At 33.9% G+C, this 22,009-nt stretch overlaps 1 protein-coding gene across 1 annotated transcript; it reads right to left on the bottom strand.

Moving 5' to 3' along the window:
- Positions 1-3,970: 3,970 nt before the first annotated feature.
- LOC131658166 (uncharacterized) lies at positions 3,971-5,053 on the bottom strand. The gene is made up of 4 exons (XM_058927495.1): positions 4,903-5,053; positions 4,553-4,821; positions 4,329-4,451; positions 3,971-4,246 (listed from the first exon to the last, which is right to left on the bottom strand). Exons 1-4 carry the CDS (start codon positions 5,051-5,053, stop codon positions 3,971-3,973), a joined length of 819 nt encoding a protein of 272 aa, XP_058783478.1.
- Positions 5,054-22,009: the final 16,956 nt, after the last annotated feature.

The following is a 22,009-nucleotide window of genomic DNA, read 5'->3' as shown; positions in this document are numbered from 1 at the left end:
GCATGCCCAATAGCTAATATAGCCCATATTACATAGGAATAGGGATTGATAATTATAAATGGTATTGGACCTATTAATATTTGGTTACACAAATCCAATAACAAACAAATAGATAATTGAACTTGATAACAATACCTTGATAACAATACCATAAACTATACTATGTCTGATATTCAATTAACACGTTCACATGAAAGATTCATGCATGGTCGATGAAAATGTTTAAAATAAATCATTGATTTTTTTATAAATTAGTAAGAATGATATATTATTTAAATGTTTTTCTATTGTGAAACATTTTGACACAAACACTGTAGTTGTGATAACTATTCATATATTTTTTGTGATGATTATTTCTGGAACTTGAATTTAAAGAAATCAATTGGAAAACTATTATATTTTAAATTGGAAAACTATGATATTTTAAAATGAGTTAAATGGTCATGCTCATGGAAAATAATTTTACACCGTCATTTAATAGATCTTTCAGTCAAGTTGTATAAATAATTTAAAAATTACAGTTTCATCAGCCATGTTATATTAATAATTTAAAAATTCCAGTTTAACACCCGAATTCAAACCCAAAGACTATTCGGGTGGCAAATTAACACCCACGCTCACAACTGTTGGGTTCAAGTTTTTTCACCCGAACCCGCAACAAAATACTTTTTTTCAATAATTTTTCTACAATTTTTCGAGTTTTGGATGCGGATTTCACACTACCTAAACTCATACATGAACCCAGTCAACTTGGGTTTTCACCCGTTGACTCAGGTGCGGGTGGGTCCTACGGGTTTGAGTATGTTTGCCATCCCTATCCACTTTTATTAGCGGGCATTGTGATTTACATAATTTTTTGTGTTTTTAGGCTTAAAAATGCAGTGCCCGCAAACTTTTCTCACCCGCCTTCATTTTTTGCGGGATCGGCTTAAGTTTTAGACTCGCATCCTTCACAGTACCTGCTTCGTCCCGTTTTTTGCGGAGCGAGTCTAAACGGGACGGACATGCCCGTTTGCCACCCCTACTTGACGGGATACATGCTCGTGATTGAATGATAGTGTAAAATTAATGTATACTGTTAGTGCATCAAATTTTGTAGGTGTCTTAATTTTTTAGAGACCGAGACATCCAGCTCTTTAAAGGAACGACTTTAAATGAACGGTCTTTAAATTTTGTAGGTGCTCACGTGAGGTTTTCCTTCCTGATGCAGAGATATACTGATCCGCCAGCTGCGGCACGACAGGATGAGGGTGACTCAACAGAGGTGGAGATAGACAGATAATGTATGCTTAGGTGTTTCTTTCTATATTTGATAAACACTAAGTTGTTTATGGACACCAGCTCCACTTATACAACTGTTTGTTCACATAGCACTTTAGCACAATTCTATAACACATGCAAATTCAAAGTGAGTATTATACCGAATACTTCACACCAAAAAAGCCGGGTCCAATATACCGGCATGACGTAATGGTGTTTAGTAATGGGATATACTTGGCTAATCAAGATTTATGACCACATGAGAAAACCATGGACTCAAGCAGATATAATATACTTGATTTAGCTAAGTTTAGAAAAAACCACTTATCTCATATTAAGCGCAAGATTTTCACCGAAAGACCGGGGACAGGTTGTAAACATAATCTCACAGTGTCGGCAGAACTTTGAATTAAAGCGACGCAAGAGAAGCTTCAACTTAACCTTTCCAATAAATTGCTCTATTGTTGTAATCGCAATATGAACCAATACGAGCTTATTGTCCGTTGGAGACCTCATCAGCCTCCTATGATCTCTGAAACACCGCGACTTAAACCGACGGGTTGCCCAGATTACCCAGGATAAGAGCTATTGAAAGTCCTGATGCTTCAAGAGACACCCTAAGTTTTTTATGTTGAGCGAACCATTAAAAACTCGATATGCAGCTTCAACCATAATCAATATATTTAATGTCGTGATTATGACAAATATCAATGAGATATTTTAGAGACGTAATACATTAATCAGCCATAAGTAAATATGCGTTACTTATCTTTGATGTTTGTGAAATTCGATGAAATCTACCATTAATGAAGGTGCTGGTAACAGACATTTGGGCAGTTACATCCCCAGTTATTCTCTGTAGCGGTTGCTAAACATGATGAAAGTAGCGCAGTCATCTTAACTGGATTGAAGACCCTTTGGTCAGATACAACTCCGCTCTTGTGTAAAAACTTAGTATAGGTAGAGCTTCCCCTTAAAGGTAAGGGAAACTATGTAACACGATGATGTTATGTATGACTTAGGAGATTTGGAAGTAGAGTGTACTATAGACTTTGTTCAAAAATGAGTGTCTGGCGTATCCCTCTTACGACAGCCCCTTTGTAAGTCTTATCAAATGATGGACCAGGTCATGTATCATTTGAGATCTTGAGGTCTATTTATAGTGTAAGCCTTAGCTCTTATTGAATAGCCTTGATTAATGGCCATGTAACTCTCCATTAATCACTTGTAACGTCTATAACCGTCCAAAATGGCTTGTAATGTTTGTAACTGCCCATAATGACTTGTAAAGCTTGTAACCGTCCATAATGTCTTATAACATCTCGACTTCTAGTTAAGTACCTGATTTTTGCCTACACGCAATTCTCGGCCAATTTACATGTTTACCGGGTAAGGCATAGTACTCGGTCGTATGCGTATTCCACGCTATAGGTCGCGTCTCAATATCCCGAGTATGGAACAGTTCCTAAAAGTAACTCATGATTTCTACACCTAAAAATCTATTCAAACTCTCTGGAAAATACTCTAAAATAACTCAAAAACTCGAAAATTTATCAATTAAATTGAGTTTTAAAGTTGTTGGAATATTTTGATCGTTGATGTTGACTTTAACAGCCGAACTCGAGGAAAAAAAACAACTTTTGTAGAAGTTTGATTTTTGAGGCTGAGAGAGTTTGAGAATTTTGAAAAGAGAAAAGTGAAGAATGAGGGAGGAGAAGAGTCTGACGCGAGTTTAACATGAAATTATTCCGTAGATGCATCTATGAAACGTTCCGTATATACATCTACGGAACAAAATAACTTAAAAAAAGGTACTTTCGAAGGTACACCTATAAAACTATGAAAGCAGTGTGGTATTTTAGACAACTTGCATGGTGTATAAAAGACTCATAGAATTGAATAAGATATTCTCTTTCATTTTTGCTTATGTTAAATTATCTTGAGCAACAAATATATGCAAACACAATTTGACAAGTAAAATTTTGTGGTGAACAAAAATACTATACTATGATCTTATTCTTCCTTTCATTAATAATTACATATATTATCTATGGGATATAAATATTGGTAGACTCAAATTATATATGTTAAAAGCTTAAAAGTAAAAAATAAAATCTTGAAAATTATACATTAAATTTATTAAAATTTGATAATTAATGTTTTTCATACTTTTTTCAACTCAAATTTTTTATTTCTGGTTCAGACACAAGTTAGTCTTACCCAAAAACTTTTCATACTATCAATGAACCTATTTTTGTGGCCCTAACATTTTTACCGTGTCCAATGAACCTATTTCAGACAGAAATATTATATAAAGCGTAGTTAGTATGTTTATATACAAGCCGAACTTAAAATAATAGATTCTAGAGTCTCTAGGATATAAAACATTTTACATTAAATACAATGTGATATGTCAAGCCTTTGAAATTAAAGGCCAAATTTTCTATAGTGATGAAAGATAATCGACTATTCTCATACTGTAAGCTATTCAAATACTGTAGGCTATTTCTCATGGTAAATGACTTGCTAAGCATTCAAATATTTGAACAATCGATTTGTTGTGCTAAGGAAAGAGCGCCAAAGAAAGAGTTTACTAATAATGGTGAAAATTGAAAACAAACACAAATATATGTTAATGAAGTGTTGTAAGCGGTTCAATTTAACAATGAAAGCGAAAGCAAAGCTAAAAATAAGATGAACCATATGTCAGTCACACTTCATATTCAATTCCATTTGCATCAAGATTTGTTACGCCTGCAGGTCTCCAACCGTCGTTGATAAGATAACGGTTGTGGATTTTAGCTCGAGTAAACTTGGCGCATCCATTATGCCCCCATTCAGGTCCGTGAGAATTCTGGATTAACCAGAACCGGACAAGCTCATTTTCAACTCTTCTAGCTCCAAAACCTATTACAAGCACAGCATGGCGTGTTACTAGTGTTGGATCAAATGCAGAGGCATGACGAGGTCCCTGATATATCTCATCCTGTCATTACAAAAAATAAAGACTAAATAAAAGAACAAATTGAATTTTCATTAAAAAAAAAAAAATTGCATGTATTATTTACCCCGGATATGAGTTCCATTTCAGGAATCCAATCTATGCTCACAATCACAGGTCCATAATGAAATACATTATATTCCATATTCTTACTTAGTACCGGAACAACAGTTTCTATTCTCATTTTAACCTGCAAACATTATTTAAGTATAATTAAACTAAAAGTTATTAACTACACATATAAAAATGTTGAAAGTGTATTTACATTACAAAACATGGAAATATTTTTACCAGACGCTCGTTTAAAGGCAGAGGATGTTGAAGTACTCCCAAGTATGGAGAGTCTTCTTCCAATACACAGCCATGATCTCTTATCCATGTTAATGCCAAGGGAATGCTACAGCCACCCTCATCATCATCATCAGCCCCCATTAGAAGGTTCACATCAACTAAATTGTTCCATAGATCTTGAGGTGATAGCAACACCCTTTGTTCAAAATTTGGGTGGCGGTGATACAGAAATTCGACCGCCGCACATGATGCAAAAGCAAAACAGGATTCTGCACCATTTGAATATAGAACAAATTTAATTCAAATTAAAGATATCAGTAGATAAATTACTTCTTGGCATCAAAAACTACCTCCTTCTCCTTGATTTCTAACTGAATTTAAATTGCCGCTTATTCGCCAATCTCGAAATCTTGTTACGGAATGCGTCTGCATTTTGAAACTAACCTGAGATTTCATATAAATATTAGATTTCTCAAATAGCAACTGTCGCAAATGGCGCATGGGCCAGATTTCCAGGGTGCAGATAATAATGGCGCTGAGGCCCAATCAACAAACACGTTATAGCATTATCAGAATAGTAGTACACTCAGAAAAATGGCATCAAGCCCAACTAGCAATAACCGAATACTCCATCTTATTATTAGCATTACCTTTATTATTTCATCAGCATGTGCTACTATATCATATAGTTATATATATTTACATGTGACACACATATAAGGCAACAATAATCAATTGGTCAAGTCTCCTTAAGTGACTAAAAGACAAAGCATCTCCAGCCAATCACACGGCAACACATCACAAACCAATCATTGAATAAAAGACAAAAGATGAAATAAAGTGGAAAGCAACGGCCACTAAACGCACGCCAACTGGAAAAGCAAGATAAAAAACAAACAACGCCGGAGACGGAGCTCCGGTGGTCTTCTCAGGCCACTCTAACGGCGGCGGCTTACAAAAACTTCCAGACACGAGAACATTCACCACCACCTGACTCGGAATTTTGCACTAATCCTCAATACGAGCCCCATTTTCATTTATAGGCCCTCTAACTCCCTATCTGAGAGTAACCACGAAACCCTAGGTCACCGGAATCCATGAAAAACAAGTTCCGACTAGTCTAAACTATTCAAAGCAATGCATAACATTAAGGTAGAATATTTATAATGACTACAACGCATGCTAAAGCCCTCAAATCAAAGCACACAACATGCAATCAAAGTGCAACAATACATCTATCCACCACAAACATTTGAAACAACCATCTTAAGTATGCTGAGAGAGTTTCAGATACTTACCTGAAGGAGGTTCTTGAATCGAAAGAATAAGAAAACTCTACCCCTCCATGAACTTTTGAGGTGATGAAACTAGATCTTAACTGAATCTTGATCTGTGAGAAATAAACTCAGAGCTCTTGAGTAATGGAGATGCTTATGTTGGATACCTTGACCGAAACATGTAACTCGGAGGCACGACAGAATCCGCGGGGAAGAGAAAGGAATTTTCAAGTGTTGATGACGAAGGTGAGAGTATTGTTGAAATTCAGGAAGAGAGAGAGGAACGAGAGTGTTGTTTTTGAAGTTATGGAGAGCGAGTCGTCATTGAAACGGTCAGAGATTTGTTGAGTTTCTTTTCCATGGCCAAGGGAGTATGAAATTTGAGAGAAAGATGAAATGAAGTGGTTGTTGTGGTTTTGGTTGGAGTGAAGAGAGAGAAGCCGAGATGGAGAGAGGTGGGCGGTTGAGGCTGATGGTGAGAAAAGAGAGAGTATCAAAACTGTGAAGAAAAAAATGAGAGCCGTACAACTTCTCACCAAGCAACTTCTCTCACTCGGTGCTCTCACTGAGCAAACGTGCCTCACTCTTTGCAGCAACTTTTGCATTGCACTGCACTAGTTATAAAATGACAAGTGTCGTAACCCTGCAAACTCCACTCTTCTCTTCTGCTATAAAAATTTCAAAAACAAATTATTGCTTATCTAATTTTGTCTTATCTTAAAATCCATGTAATTTTTATTTTCTTTATTTCTAAATATATAAAAAACTCTTATTTTGATATAAAAACTTATATAATTTTAAAATTAATATTAAATCAATGTAATAAATTTTGTTTTTAGATTACAATTTAAATTTCTTCATTCAACCATTCAATTTAAAAAAAATATTTTTTAAGATCATTTTAAAATATTATAATATATACTATAACAAAGTAAACCATTATTGTGTTTTTGCTTGTTATTACCAAATGTCCTCTTTATTTTCATTTTTTAATAAAACGTCTTAAAAAATAATATAATGTTATTTATTAATATTATTATCATTTTAATATGTCACATTATTATTTTTATATATAATTTATATAAGAAATTATTTATTATTAATGAATTAATTTAAATTATTTTTATATATAATATAAATTATTATGCATGTTCGGAGTGCAATATACAAATTTTAAATTTTAAATCAGTAATAATATTTTATTATTATTATTATGAAGAAATAAAAAAAATATGTTTGATATAAAATATAATATATGATAATTTAAAAAATAATATTATGGAATGAATTTCCTCAATTATATCTAAGACAAATAAATTAATAAGTTGTGTTAAAAAAGTCTGCAAGTAACTAGTAATAAATTGTGACAGATAAAAATGCTCCTTTGGAAGAGGCTCAACCGTTAATTGAGAATTTAGTGCATGTTGTGCCCATAATTGTTCCTAATCCTCTAAACTTCATTTCACAACCCCCGAAAGACAACGAAACACAACCGTCAGACTATGTGGAATCGACTCAAGTCATTGAGACCCCAATGGAAAGCTTTCTTCACAGCTCCTGGGCGAATCTGGCTGATTTAAAGGAAGAACCAATAAACAAGGATGAGACTTTTACCAATGCAGTCTCTATTCTTAAAAAGAAACATACAACAAGGAATAAAGCGAAGCGTGATTCACGGTCTCAAGCAGAACTTGCCCTAACATTCCCATGAAGTGCCTCTTTTGGAATGTGAAAGGTATTGCTAACTCCCCAACAAAATTAGCTCTTAATAGACTCATCAATGTAAATAAACCTGGTTTTGTCTTCATTTCGGAAATGTGGATGGAAGTGAAGAATTTTCCTTTTAGATGGCTTCATAGATCAGGTCTTAAGCTATTTGTTGTTAATGAGAGGGATGACTAAGATCCTAATCTTTGGTGCTACTGTCGTATTTCTCTTGAACCTCAAGTGATTGCTTCGGATTTCCAGCATGTTTCTTTTCTTCTTAAGAACCAGGTGGGAGATTTTGGTTTCTCAGCGGTTTATGCTTCTACCAACGTGGTCACCGATAGATTGCTTTGGAATAAACTTTCCCAGTTCCAATCTCAATTCAATCTTCCTTGGGTCTATATTGGAGACTTTAACTGTATTATGGAAGCGCATGAGCATCGTGGGTCTAAGTCTCCTGCTAGACCTCCCATAGATGATTTCAACAATTGGACAAACCAGAATTCCCTTGTGCATCTTCCCACCTCTAGGGCTCTCTTCACCTGGAAAAATGGCAGATCCGACTCTCTTCGTTTGGAGACGTCTGGATAGAACCAATTGCAACCAAAATTGGTTTGATCTTTGGCCAAATAACTCTTGTAGAACTCTACCTAGAAATAAATTAGACCATTATCCTATTTTGTTTGAATTCCTCTCGAATGACAACAAAGCTGCCTCCAGGTTTAAGTTTCTGCAAACATGGGCCACCCATCCTAGCTGTGAAGTTCTGACTTCGGATACTTATAAAACTAGAGTGATGGGATGCCCTATGTTCATTCTTCAACGAAAACTCTAGATTCTTAAAACCAAACTCAAAGATTGGAATAAGTCCATATTTGGGAATGTTCAAGATAATGTCAAAAAAGTGGAAGATAACCTCAAGGAAATTCAAGATAAGATTGCGGAGGAAGGCCCTTCAGATACCATGGATAATATGGAAACAAATGATCAGTTTCATCTAGACTTAGCTCTTCAAAGAGAAGAGATTTTTTGGAAGGAAAATTCTAGAGTGAAATGGCAAGCGGATGGTGACAAGAATACGAAGTTTTTCCACAGGCTTTCTAAGATTAAACAAGCTACCATGAGCATTTCTTGTCTGAAAATAGATGGCAAGATGGTTTCGGATAGAGAGCAGATAGATGGCCACGTGGTCTCTTACTATACTAACATCTTTAATAAACTTTCTGTTTTGCAGGATTCTAATCTTATTGAAGAAGTTATTCCTCCCTTGGTAACTGATGAAAACAACATAGATCTCACCAGGATTCCGTCGTTAGAGGAGGTTCACAATGCAGTCATGAGTTTGGACAAGGAAAGTGCCCCGGGTACGAATGGTTTCAACGGTTTCTTCTTTAAAAAATACTGGCAGATCACAAAAGAGGATGTTTTTGGTGCAGTGCTGCAGTTCTTTCCAGAAGGATGGATTGCCCCTAACTACAACACCAACACTTTGGTGTTGATTCCTAAAGTTCCTAATGCATAATCCATTGAGCAGTTCCGGCCCATTTCCCTAGCAAACTTCAAGCACAAAATAATCACCAAAATTCTAGCTGACAGACTTGCCCTATTAATGCCTCACATAATTTGGTTTGTATGTAATATTTGCTTGGAGCTGCTTTGCTTGAAGCATATTTTGGTTTTGGCCGCAGATTTTTTCATCAATGAAACTTATTTGTATCTTTATATCTTTTTTCCAATACATATAATCTATAGACAAAATGTTGTGAAATTGGCAACTTAAAATAAAAAATTATATGTTTACTTTTCTCAAGTTGTCTTATGATAAAATAATATTTAAAGATATCACATGAAAAATTAAAAATTTAATTATAATAAAAAATTACATCAAGGGCATAAACTTATCTTAGAAGTTTCACCATAATGTAAAACAAAATTTACAGTTGCTACTTTAAAGGTAAGATTTAGAAGGCCTGCAAAAGTAAAAAAATCTCATGTGAAACCAGCTTTCAAAGATCCTGTATGTGACTATGGTTACTATAAATACTTAATGTTGTTATATTCTTTTTGTTTTGTAATTTATTTCTGGTATTGACTATGGTTAGTGTTGTGGTATGTATTTTTAGGTGGAAGCTCTAAAAGAGGCAAGAAGGAACTATGTCCACCATACTGATGTGCATACTAGTGGGGCCAAAAGTGAGGGTAATGTGCAGTCTAGAAAAAGTGAGGGCAAGGTGCAGTCTAGCAAAATTGAGGGCAAAGTGCATACTAGAAAGAGTGAGCGGCTAGGTGCTAAGGTGCAGTCTAGCAAAAGTGAGGGCCAGGTGCAACCTAGAAAGAGTGAGAGACTTAAGATTGTGAAGAGTAAAAACATCAAGGGACCAGGAAAAAAGGTTGATGATCTAGTTGTGCTCCTTGAAGATGATGCTTCTGAGCCACCAGTAAAGAAGGGTATCAAAAGCTGGGAAGACATTCAGAAAAACTTGACTCAATGAAGAAACTATTTAGATATATTTGTTGTTTTTTGGTGTTAAAAATTATGTATAACTATAATCCAGTTACAATCTATGTTTGCTGCAAACTTTTGGCAGATGCTTGTAATTCCTTTAGGTCTTAAGTTGCAAACTTTCTTATTTTGGTCAATGTACAATCCCAGTCCATTTAATGGACCTGTTATGGATTAAATGATAAACCTATAATGTCATTTTGAGCATTATTGTTGAATTCTTAGCTATAATCTCACCAATTTAGTACAAACTATGTCCACATTCCAAATAAACTTTATAATTTAAAACTTATTTTAGCATGGCGAACATAAACAAGAATTCATTAAGCACCACAAAATCTTACAACATCTTATTATAACACAATCTCACAAATCTTACACAATAACAGAGTTACTACATTGCCAATGACACAATGATTACATTACTGATGTTTTTCAACATATACATTTGCATAGTAGGTAAACATTAATAAGAAGAGAAACCAACAATAGCATCAACTTGATTTTTCCAGTCCATGCCTTTGATTTCAACTTCCCTTGCAGCTTCATGTTCTTCTTCTTAGAAGCTTGATACAACTCTCTCATCAATTCAACAGCCTCCAACTCCTTTAGCTTGTTGACATCTACCGATTCGACACCAACACCGTCGTCTTCAGCCAAAGCTTCGTCCCATATAAATAAATCGCATGTATCTTCACTCTGCCAAAATGGACACCTCCAGAAGAGCCTACCTTTGTTTCGACCGTTCTTGCAAATGTTTGAAACCATTCGTGCTTCACATCCACACTTCCTTCCTCGTCTGCCGCGAATAGAAGACGACCCACTGTTACATGATATAAAGAAGTTTCTCTCCAATAAATTTGAAGTGAAGGATATGGGTGAGACATCATATGTGATAGGAGTAGAGATATTCCGTAATAGATCACAAGGACTATTGAGATTGTCTTAAAAAGGATATATAAATAAAATATTAGAGATTCAAAATAGATAATGCTCTGCAGGGATAGTTCCTATTCAGAAAGGGGACAAGTTTAGTTAGATGTAATGTCCTAAAAATGAATTAAAACAAAAAAAATGAGTTTGTTCCCTATGCACCAGTGGTTGGGAGCTTAATGTATGCCCAAACATGTACCCGACCAGATATTAGTTTTGCCATTGGTATGTTAGGTCCATATCAAAGTAATCTTGGAATGGATCACTAAAAGCTGCAAAGAAAGTTCTTAGGTACTTACAAGGAACCAAAGATTACATGCTCACATATAAAAGATCATATCACCTTGAAGTGGTTGGCTACTCAGATTCAGACTCTGTAGGATGTGTGGACTCAAGAAAATCCACATTTGGATATGGTTTTCTTCTGGCTGGAGGAGCAATATCTTGGAAGAGTGGAAAGTAATCCATCACAATTACTTCTACTATGGAGGCAGAATTTGTGGCATGCTTTGAGGCCACAATTCAATCATTGTGGTTGCGGAACTTCACCTTAGGGCTTGGTATTATCGACAGTATAGCTAGGCCGCTAAGGATTTATTGTGATAATTCTGCAGCTGTCTTCTTCTCTAAGAATGATAAATATTCCAAAGGTGCTAAACACATGGAATTAAAGTTCTTATCAGTGAAAGAAGAAGTGCAGAAATAAAATGTGTCATTTGAATATATTGGTGCAGATTTAATGATAGCAGATCCGTTAACTAAAGGTTTACCGTCCAAGACATTTGTTGGCCATGTAGAAAGGATAGGCATTATGTAAAAGTCCTTGTTAACACTGTGTGATTTATATATATATATATATATATATATATATATATATATATATAATCTTTCCCAGCGGATCAGGTGGCCAACAACAATGAAAGCTTGAAGTGCGGGATGGTTGGTGAAAAAAGGGTTGTACCTGCAAGGCACTTCGATGCCAAAGTAAGTATGTATTCCACAAGGTACAACAAAGTGAGAGAATTTGGATGTGGAAAAGATTACCTTGCCCTCTGTGTGGAGAGGGCTATTTATTGGAAGTTCGTATGCGGATTGGACTCCTCCTTCTAGGGAGGATATTTAGGTGATGCGTGAACTGATTGTTTGCCGGGCACGAGGGTCCCTCGTGGTCGGCTGTCTTGTGAGTTTGCCCGAAGCGATCGGGCGGAATTTGACACGCGCGGTCTAAAGTGTCTTGGGCTGAAGGCTGGATTGGCCCAATTATACTGATTGGGTCGGTCCAGAACTATATATATATATATATATATTAATGTTCGTATTGTATGATACGTGTGAATTCAGTTAAGGTTATATTTCTGTTGAGTTTGGTATCCATATTATGTTATAGATGTTATTGTTAATATGTGATGACTACGGTGTCTTTGAAAAAACATGAAAGACACATTATTGTATCCCCTAAAGTTATTTGAATTGAATTGATTCGTGTTACATGAAAGGAATCAAGTTGATGAGTAATTTGTGACCGCCATGATCCGATTATTTCAATTCATTAAAGATAATAACTTGGTGCTTTCAATGAATGATGCACAATTATGGTATAAGATTGAAACATCAAGTTGTCACTATTAATTTATTAAATAATTAGGTGTGACTCATGTAAATAAAATTTGGCTTTAAATAACCAAGCGGTTGAGCTCCATTGGCAAGGTGTCCCGTCCAAGGACGTACTCAGGGAATACCGAATTTGATTCCCAGGCGGAACAATCTTGCTTGGCCAGTGCGCATGCCTCTATGCACGAGCCAAATGGGTCAAAGGAGACAATTTTTTCAAAATAGCAGTACTTTCGGATGTGGCCAGTGCGCATGCCTCTACGCACGAGCCGAATGGGTCAAAGGAGACAATTTTTTGACAAAATAGTAGTAGTTCCGGATGTGCACTATGGAAGCAGGAGACAAAATTGAATTTTTTTTGTGGTGTCTAAAAAAATCCATTTAGAAATTCACAATATTAATTCCTAAAAAAAATATTGTTATTGACTTATCTATTTTAAATATAAATAAATATAATTAAGTGACAGATATCATAAATATATATTTAAAATAGTAAAATTTATTAGTTATGTTGATATTTATAATAAGTTAAAAATGGAGAGTCGGTAGAAATGATAAATATAAGGTGAGAGAAAACATATTTTATTGGAATCCAAACGACACATATTTAAGCATTTATTTTTTGAGACAATACAAATGTTTTGTCAGGTTGATAAAGGCACTTTAGAATATTTGAATCAAACTAGTTGAATTATTTTTGTCTGTCATTTGATGGCACAGAATTTGGCTTAGACATTTAAAGCATTTTTTATTTTAGTTTTTTTAATTCATAGTATTTTTTTTCTTTGGTGTCAGTCTTGTACTTCCTCTTTTTTCATTGTTGTTTGGTGGTTTTGTATTTCATTTTTTGCCCTCACTTTTGTAACTATACTTTCTTTTATACTTTAATCTAGTCATTAGAACAAAAGGATGGAGCTCTCCATTTGAGAGTCTGAGTGTGTTTGCATGTGCAAGTTATTTAATTATATTTTTAAAATGTTCATATAATAAGCACTAAATTTTTACATATTTGCAAGTCAAAAAGTTTATTTAATAAATTTCAACAATAAAACATTTTAATAATATTCATTTATTTTTGTTACAATTTATCAAGTGGAGTCTGTAAAATAAAAGTGAAGAAAAAAGTCTTTTCCCTGTTTTCAGTGATATTTCTATTGTAAACAATAAAAAAATTTATTCTATGTTAAATATGTATATAACAAATATGTATATAACATATGCTCCGACGACACAAATTAATAATTATTTATAAAATTATTTTTTTTCTTAAAACACGTATATTTAATGTGTTGAAATTTTAAATATTATTTTATTATATTAAGTTATATTTTATATTTTTTAATTATAATATTTTTAACATGTGCCCTTAGAGCATCTTCTATGGAAAAACTTATTTTAGTTGCTTGTGTCATATTTTGGTGGTCCAAATTGACATTGTATATAAGCAATCTCTAAAATTTCAACTACTTTTACTCCAATGGTAATTATAAATAAGCAACATATATTTAACTCCACCAATTTATATTATTTTATTTATACTACAATTTAATGACTACTTTTCAATTGAATTGGTTCAAAAATAATAATATTTAATGTTAAGTTCCCTACTCTTAAGATTGGTTCATGAATCTCCATCTTTTAAATTTAAGTGACAAATGTTGCCACATCAGCACACTACAATTGTTAAAAGAAATAAGCAACGGAACTTAAAGAATAAAGAATAAATAAGTTCTCCCCATTGGAGATGCTCTTAGGGCACATATTAATATGACCCATATAATTTTAGTATATACTCCATCTGTCTCATAATAGGTGTCTTTTTTAAAATTTTCACACTTTTTAAGATAATGATTAATTGTATTAATTTCAATGATAGAACAAATATCATTTACTAAAATAATCTTATTAATAATAGATAGCGGAGTTGTTACATGAATTAAAATACAATAAATAAGGATAAGTAAGTGGAAATAAATACTCCCTCCGTCCCAAAATTAAGTGTCATAGTTGATCACTTCACACAGATTAAAAAATATAATAAATGGAAAGAGAGAAAATAAAATGAAAGAGAGAGAATAACATTTTTATTGAACTATTCTTATTTACTATTGGTGTATTTGAATTATCATAAATAAATGCAGAGGGAGAAAATAATAAAATGAAAGTATTAATTAGAGGGCATAATTGGAAGTTAAAAATTAGAATTGCATTGGAAACTAAAAGTGACACTTACTTTGGGACTAATAATTTTACAAGACGCGACACTTATTTTGGGATGGAGGGAGTAATAAATATCACATTGATATTTTAAATGGACAAAGAAAAATAGGAAAGATGACACATATTATAAGACATAGTGAGTAATATTCACGGACCTAACTACCAAAATAAACTCACTTACCACGTGATATTTATGCCACAAACAAAAAAATCATGTCGCAAAACTCAAATTAGAAACGTGAGCAAACAGGTCGTAGGGGCGCAAGTCCCAATAAGTTGTCACGTGAAAAACAGGTCACAAATTTGCCATGTGATATTCACGTCACTAATATGTACATCGGGATAGGTGCAGAAACCACCACCACCATGTTCCTTCACTACTACCATCTCTCTTCACGTTTCAAATCACATTTCTTAATACCAACCAAAACAATGCTTGAAAATTATTCATTCTTCATAACTTCATCACCATTTTCATAGTAACAACCTTCATCCTCTATTCTCATTGACCGACATCAATCTCACCACTTTATCTCTAACATACACGTAACAACATAAAGTTTTCCTTTTCAAAAAATCAAAATCTAAACAACAAGACAGAAGTAGAAGAAAAAGAGAGTCAACTGGACGGAATAGAAAAGACATGTGTTTTTTCAAAAATGTGAACCCATCCAACATCACTGGAAAACTAAAGCTCAAATATCGCAACCTCACTTCTGACGCAAAAACGACCACTACGTGAAACACGTTTTCCGTGCTTCCCACCTCATCACCACTGCAGCACCAGCGCTGTCGAGCAATGACATCACCACTCAGAATCACTTTCACTGTCGATCTCCTCTTTGGTAGACTTTTCCTCTTTGATTTTGTCTTGATTTTGATTGATCTTGATGATGTATGAAAGTAGATAGAGATGAGAATTTTATGATAGAGAGAGAGAGAGAAATACAAGTTTTTGAAAATGTATAGAGACAAATATATGTTTCATTTTCACGTGAAAACCTTAATTCATTTTTTTAATTTTAAATATTTAGCGACATGAAAATCATGTGGCCACATCCTTTTTTAGCGACATGGTTTTCACGTGGAAATACTTGTTTTTTATTTTTTTAAGTTTTAAAAGTTTAGCTATGTAAAATCATGTGGCAACTTTCTTTTCCAGCGACATGGTTTTCACGTGGCTGAAGCCCTTTTTCTTGTAGTGCCCCTTATAAACAGAAAGATGGTTGACTTTCAACCAAAAGAAAATAAGATTTTGAATTGTGCAGTTTGATTCTTCTTTTCCAAACAGTAGATTGAAATGGTTAGTTGATCGGTCACCATTTCTAGTAAGTTTCCGCACCTTTTTCCGACCGAAATTCGTAATCTTGGTAATACTAAGTGGCATTGGCATATGTTTTTAAAGTAAGTTTCTTGTTTTTCGGTCGTATGGCTTTGTTGCATTTTAATGTGTTTTGAGTATTATAAAAGTGTCGTTTTATGCGCTGGTTGTTAGTTTGTTTTTGGCCAGGTTGATGCACGGGAGAGATAGAGACTTATGGCGCGCACGAATGGAAAAAGAAGCCGAAAAAGCCAAAGCTGAGGGCCACACGGGCACCCGTGTGCATGCACACGGTCCGTGTCAAAAAGTGGCTAGAAAAGCAAGTTTGATGCAAAGACAGAGGTTTCACACGGGCACCCGTGTGCAGGCACACGGTCCGTGTGAAAAGATGCAGGGAACGTGTGTTTTTGGCCCAGGAGCAGAGAAACAACACGGGCGCCCGTGTGCAGCAACACGGCCCGTGTTGTTGAAGCGTGCTGATTTTATTTTCATTATTTTTCTCACCTGAAGGGGACCAGTAAGGGTATTTTTGGTACTTCAGTTTCAACCTGAATGGAAGCGAGTTATAAGAACAACCTTAGGGCAAAGAGAAGGGGACTTTTTGACGTACGAAAGAATTACAGAAGAAAGAGGAGAGCTCTCAAGGGTTTTGGAGAACAGAGATCTTCAAGAGCAATTGCGATTGAAGATCAAAGCAATCCTATTTTCTTGTAATGTCTAATCTTCCTATTGTATTTTCTTTGAATATTATGAGCGGCTAAACCCCCCAATGCTAGGGGGGTGTCCCTGAATTGCTATTGTCATTGAACCTAATTTCCTTTATGTTAGAGAATATTTATGTGTGTGAAATTATTTGATTGTGCAAAGTGCTTATTGCTCTATCTATCTGACAAATAGATTTTTGATTTACGGTTAAGGTTTAGGTCGGACAAACCACCTTATCGCTGTTTGCAAAATTATATTACGATTGCTATTGCTTAGGAATGAGGATGCTTCGTAGTAACCATAATAATCTTGATAAATTATATTGCGCTTGATTACTTCTTGAATTGCTAAGGAATTAGGATACAAGAAAGTATCAAAAGGTTTTCCTCTGAGGAATTAGGGAAGATAACTCTTGAGATTCGGTAATAGTTCATGTGCATTGATATTTTATAACTAAGGATTAAGGGTCATTGCAAGGCAATTCATACACTCACCCTAGCATATTCTCTCATATTGTTTTAAAGTCACATTTACGTCTCTTATTGATTTGTTGTCATTTATCATTATTTCTAGTCAAACAACAAAACCCCCATGATCTTTTGTTCAATTGAATCATTAAAATAACTTATATTTCCTACGCAGTCCACGAGATCGATATTTGGGATAAATCCTATTATTACTACATCGGTAAAAATAGTACACTTGCTATTTTCCGATCAAGTTTTTGGCGCCGTTGCCGGGGACTGCCATAATATAAGTGATTAATAAGTCAATTGAAATTTTGTTGCTCTGCAACTAAAATTCTATTTTTCTGCAATTTTTATTTTCATTTTATTTTTGTTATTATTTGTGCTTCCGATTAAGCATTGTCTAATCTTGTATGCGAGGTAAGGCCTCAGCTGAACCATATACCCCGAGACCAACAACATTTGAGGGTTGGAGGCCTTGTAACCCTTATGGAATGCCACCATCATATATGGCAGGCTTACAAGGCGCGGGACCTACATACACCCAACCCGGTACAGTGACGTTCTCGCCAAACGCATGTTCAATCGGTCGAAGCGTACAAAACCCAGATCCATCAGGCCAAATGCCTACATTAACCACAAACAACCAAGGAGCATTTAGGCAAGAGATGGATGCAAGCAATCACGATATGGTGGGTGTCCTTGCACGAGAGATGAGTTTGATTTTTTCTCCCTTAATAACAAACATTACCAGGACTAACCAGGATAATATGGAGACATATCAACGAATATCCACAAAAATGGGGTGTATAGCAGATTTCTTTGGAGCTCTTCAAACGTCTAGCAGACGAAGGAACAACCAGGCTACCATTTAGGAAGACGAACCAATCTTGACACTTGTCCAAGATCTAGTTCGACCATCTAGGCAAAGGCCTGGTGAGAGAAATCAGGTGATAGGTTTAGCAAATCAAAACCGAAGGACCAATAACGTACAACAGGAAGTTCCTAAAGAACAGCATAGGGTAGTCATGGTTAATAGGGAGCAAAATGCAGATGAAGTAATACACAGGGTTAAAAGAGACAATATCGCGACAGAAAATAACTTAACAACCCTGATCGAAAGGATTATGGCTAATAACGACCTTAATACTGGACTTCGACGTCCAAACTACATTTTCCCTGTAGCAAACCATATTTTGCAAACTGAATTACCAAGAGGTACCAAAGTACCCAAATTTACAAAATTTTCAAGGGATACTAGTGAATCGACTGGTGATCTAGCGAATAGTGAGAACTTAAGAATTAAATATTTCCCTAGTTCATTAACAAAAAATGATTTTACATGGTTCACCACCTTACCTGCAAATTCCATAGATACTTGGGCGCAACTTGAGAGGATGTTCCATGAACAATTTTACATGGGACAAACCAAGATCAGTTTGAAAGAACTGGCTAGCATTAAGAGGAAATTCACAAAGCCTATAGATGACTATTTGAATAGGTTTCGTTTATTGAAATCAAGATGTTGGTTGGGAGGGTTTTAGAGGGTTCACTTTTATTCATAACACTAAAAACTCTCTAATTTGTATAGAATGAGAGTTTTGAATGACTTACATAAATTTTTCAAATATCTTTCATGTTGTTATATTATTCTGAAACTTAAAAATATAGTAATGATAAACACTCTTTTATAGGCTCGCACAATTTACTTACCTTGCTCTTACCATAGTCTACACGTTTTATAGGCTCGCACAATTTACTTACCTTGCGCTTACCATAGCCTACACGTTTTATAGACTCGCATTTATTTCTATGTCTGGCTAAATTTATAAGGGTTAGAATGTAAGGATCGTATCAATATTGTGTTCTAATATTTTATTAATAGAAAAACTACTGAGGATGTTTTAACTTTTAATACTAGTTTATTGTGTTTAATATTTATAGGTAAGATCGAAATCCGTCCATACTTAAGATCAAACTAGATTAGTTCTTAACCAAACGGAAAGAGCGAAAGTTATTCCTTTGGTTAACTAGAGATTTTTAACATATTTTTAGAAAACGATTTTGAAACTATTTTCGAACGCGTTTGTGGGTTTGAAATCTGATTCTTGGCCAAAAGCCAAAAATCTCTTTAAGTTAAATTTCTCAAGTTAAAATCACTTTTTTACTAACACAAGTAATTGATTTCTTAAAAATAGGTTCACTACTTTAACGCAATGCGCACTTTTCATTATGTGACAAATGAAGGGGTAGACTTAAAGAGTAAGCTTGGTTCTTAGTATGCGAAAGCGATAAGTTCCCATTAAATCATTCCTTTCTATAAGTAGAAAATATTGCCTCAGAAGTAGTTCTATACATATATAACTGGAACATTGTCGGATCAACGTGATTTACATTCGATCCCGTTGCTTTTATCTATTATTTACCTTGTATCTTTATTTTCTTTGCACTGCACCCATAAAACTATATTAATTTACCTTAGATAAGCACCTTAGCAATAGAGTTGATAGATTGACGATTGGTCTCTGTGGTTCGATAATCTTTTATATTATTTCGATAGGCTGTGCACTTGCAGTTTAATTTTAGACTTTATTTAGAAACCCATCAAAAATCAATTTCCCTCAGGCTGAAATCAATTTCCTGTTATTCGTGCCCTATTTTTTTTTTTTTGAAAACTGCAGCAGGGAATTCGATTTCCCTCCCGATGAAATTGATTTTCTGCTGACAAAATGTGGTTTTTTTTGCCTATTTTAAGCTTGTTTTTGGTTCTAATTCTTCTCCTACTCCATTCTTTTGATATTTTCTTTGAATCACAAGTTTAGATGTCTAATTCCTCTCTAATGTCAATGGACTTAGGGCGTCGATAGGATGAGAATTCGAATTCGCAATATTAAGTGATTAAACTTGGAGATGGAAGGAACCTTTAATGTGATTCCATCTTTTCCTTCTTTTTATTTTGGTCGATGAAAATCTTCAACATCATTGAAATCCTATTGGATTCTTGATGAAGACGAGACCACTACCTATTTTCTTTTCGTGCGGTATTGCTTTTGGAGAGCGTTTTACATATCGTTTCTCTCGCATGCATTAGCACAAAGATTATTGACTGGCCTCTTTTTAGGGTGACTTTTACATAAGTCACTCGGCGATCTGTTTAACATAGCTCAACATTGTCCCTAAATCGAAAAAGATCCAATAATGCAGAGATTGTATGCGGTTGGAAGATTTTGATTAAAACAACGTTCGAAGATGCATCTTCATAGGGTCTAATTCATGATGAATGTGTTTGGGGTGCGTGTGGAGATGCATTAATTCTAAAATTTAGAAGTAGTTTTAATTTTTTTACTAGAGTAGGGAAGTAATACTTAAAGTTCCTTAAGCAATTCTCTTAGAGTGTGTTTAGATGGAGCATTTTAATGAGGGAAAGTAATGTTTTGAGGGAATTTAAAATGATTTGACCAAAATCCATTGTTTGGATACAAAAATGAAGAATTGTTAAAATGATGAAAATTTATGGAGTATTTCATCTAAGTTAAATTTAATCATTTTGAAATGACACCAAAAACCAAAGAATTTAAAATTCCTCTCATGTTCCATAGAATGTATTTGTTATTATTATTTCTTCAAATTTTACAAATTGGTCCTCATATTTTCCAAAATTACAAAATTGAGCCCAAATTTTTTTTAAAAATTGTAAATTGGTCCTTAATAATTTTAAACATTTACAATTTGGTCCTTCAAATTTTTAAAAATTACAATTTGATCCCTACTTTTAAATTTTTTAATTTGGTCCAAAAATTTTATATTTTATAAGAAAATACTCAAAAAATCTAACAATAAATTACCTTAATACTTCATCCAAACAAAATAATTTAAAATGAATGAATTTCAATTGAATCATTTGAATTGCTTTGAATTTTAAATTCTCTTAAAATTTCTAATTACCTCATCCAAACACACTCTTAGAGTGTGTTTGGATGAGGTAATTGAAAATTTTAAAGAATTTAAAAATCAAAGCAACTCAAATGATTCAATTAAAATCTATTCATTTTTAAATTATTTTGTTTGGATAAAGTATTAAGATAATTCATTGTTAAATTTTTGGGTTTTTTTTTTTTAAATTTAATTTTTTTTGACCAAATTCAAAAATTAAAAAGTAGAGACCAATTTGTAATTTTTAAAAATTTAAAGGACCAAATTCTAAAATTTAAGGACAAATTTGTAATGTTTTGAAAATTTTTGGGGTCAATTTTGTAATTTTAGAAAATATGAGGGCCAATTTGCAAAATTTGAAGAGATATTAGTAACATACATTTTATGGAGTAAGAGAGGAATTTCAAATTCTTTGATTTTTGGTGTTATTTCAAAATGATTAAATTTAACTTAAGATAAAATATTCCATAAATTTCCATCATTTTAATAATTCTTCATTTTTTATCCAAACAATAAATTTTATGCAAATCATTTTAAATTCCCTCAAAACATTATATTACCTCATTAAATTGCTTCATCCAAACACACTCTTAGAGTGTGTTTGGATGAAGCATTTTAACGAGGGAAAGTAATGTTTTGAGGGAATTTAAAATGATTTGACCAAAATCCATTGTTTGGATACAAAAATGAAGAATTGTTAAAATGATGGAAATTTATGGAGTATTTCATCTAAGTTAAATTTAATCATTTTGAAATGACACCAAAAACCAAAGAATTTGA

Source organism: Vicia villosa, linkage group LG3, assembly GCF_029867415.1.
Source record: "Vicia villosa cultivar HV-30 ecotype Madison, WI linkage group LG3, Vvil1.0, whole genome shotgun sequence".
NCBI lineage: Eukaryota > Viridiplantae > Streptophyta > Magnoliopsida > Fabales > Fabaceae > Vicia > Vicia villosa.
This window is presented reverse-complemented; position numbering and strand designations above follow the sequence as displayed.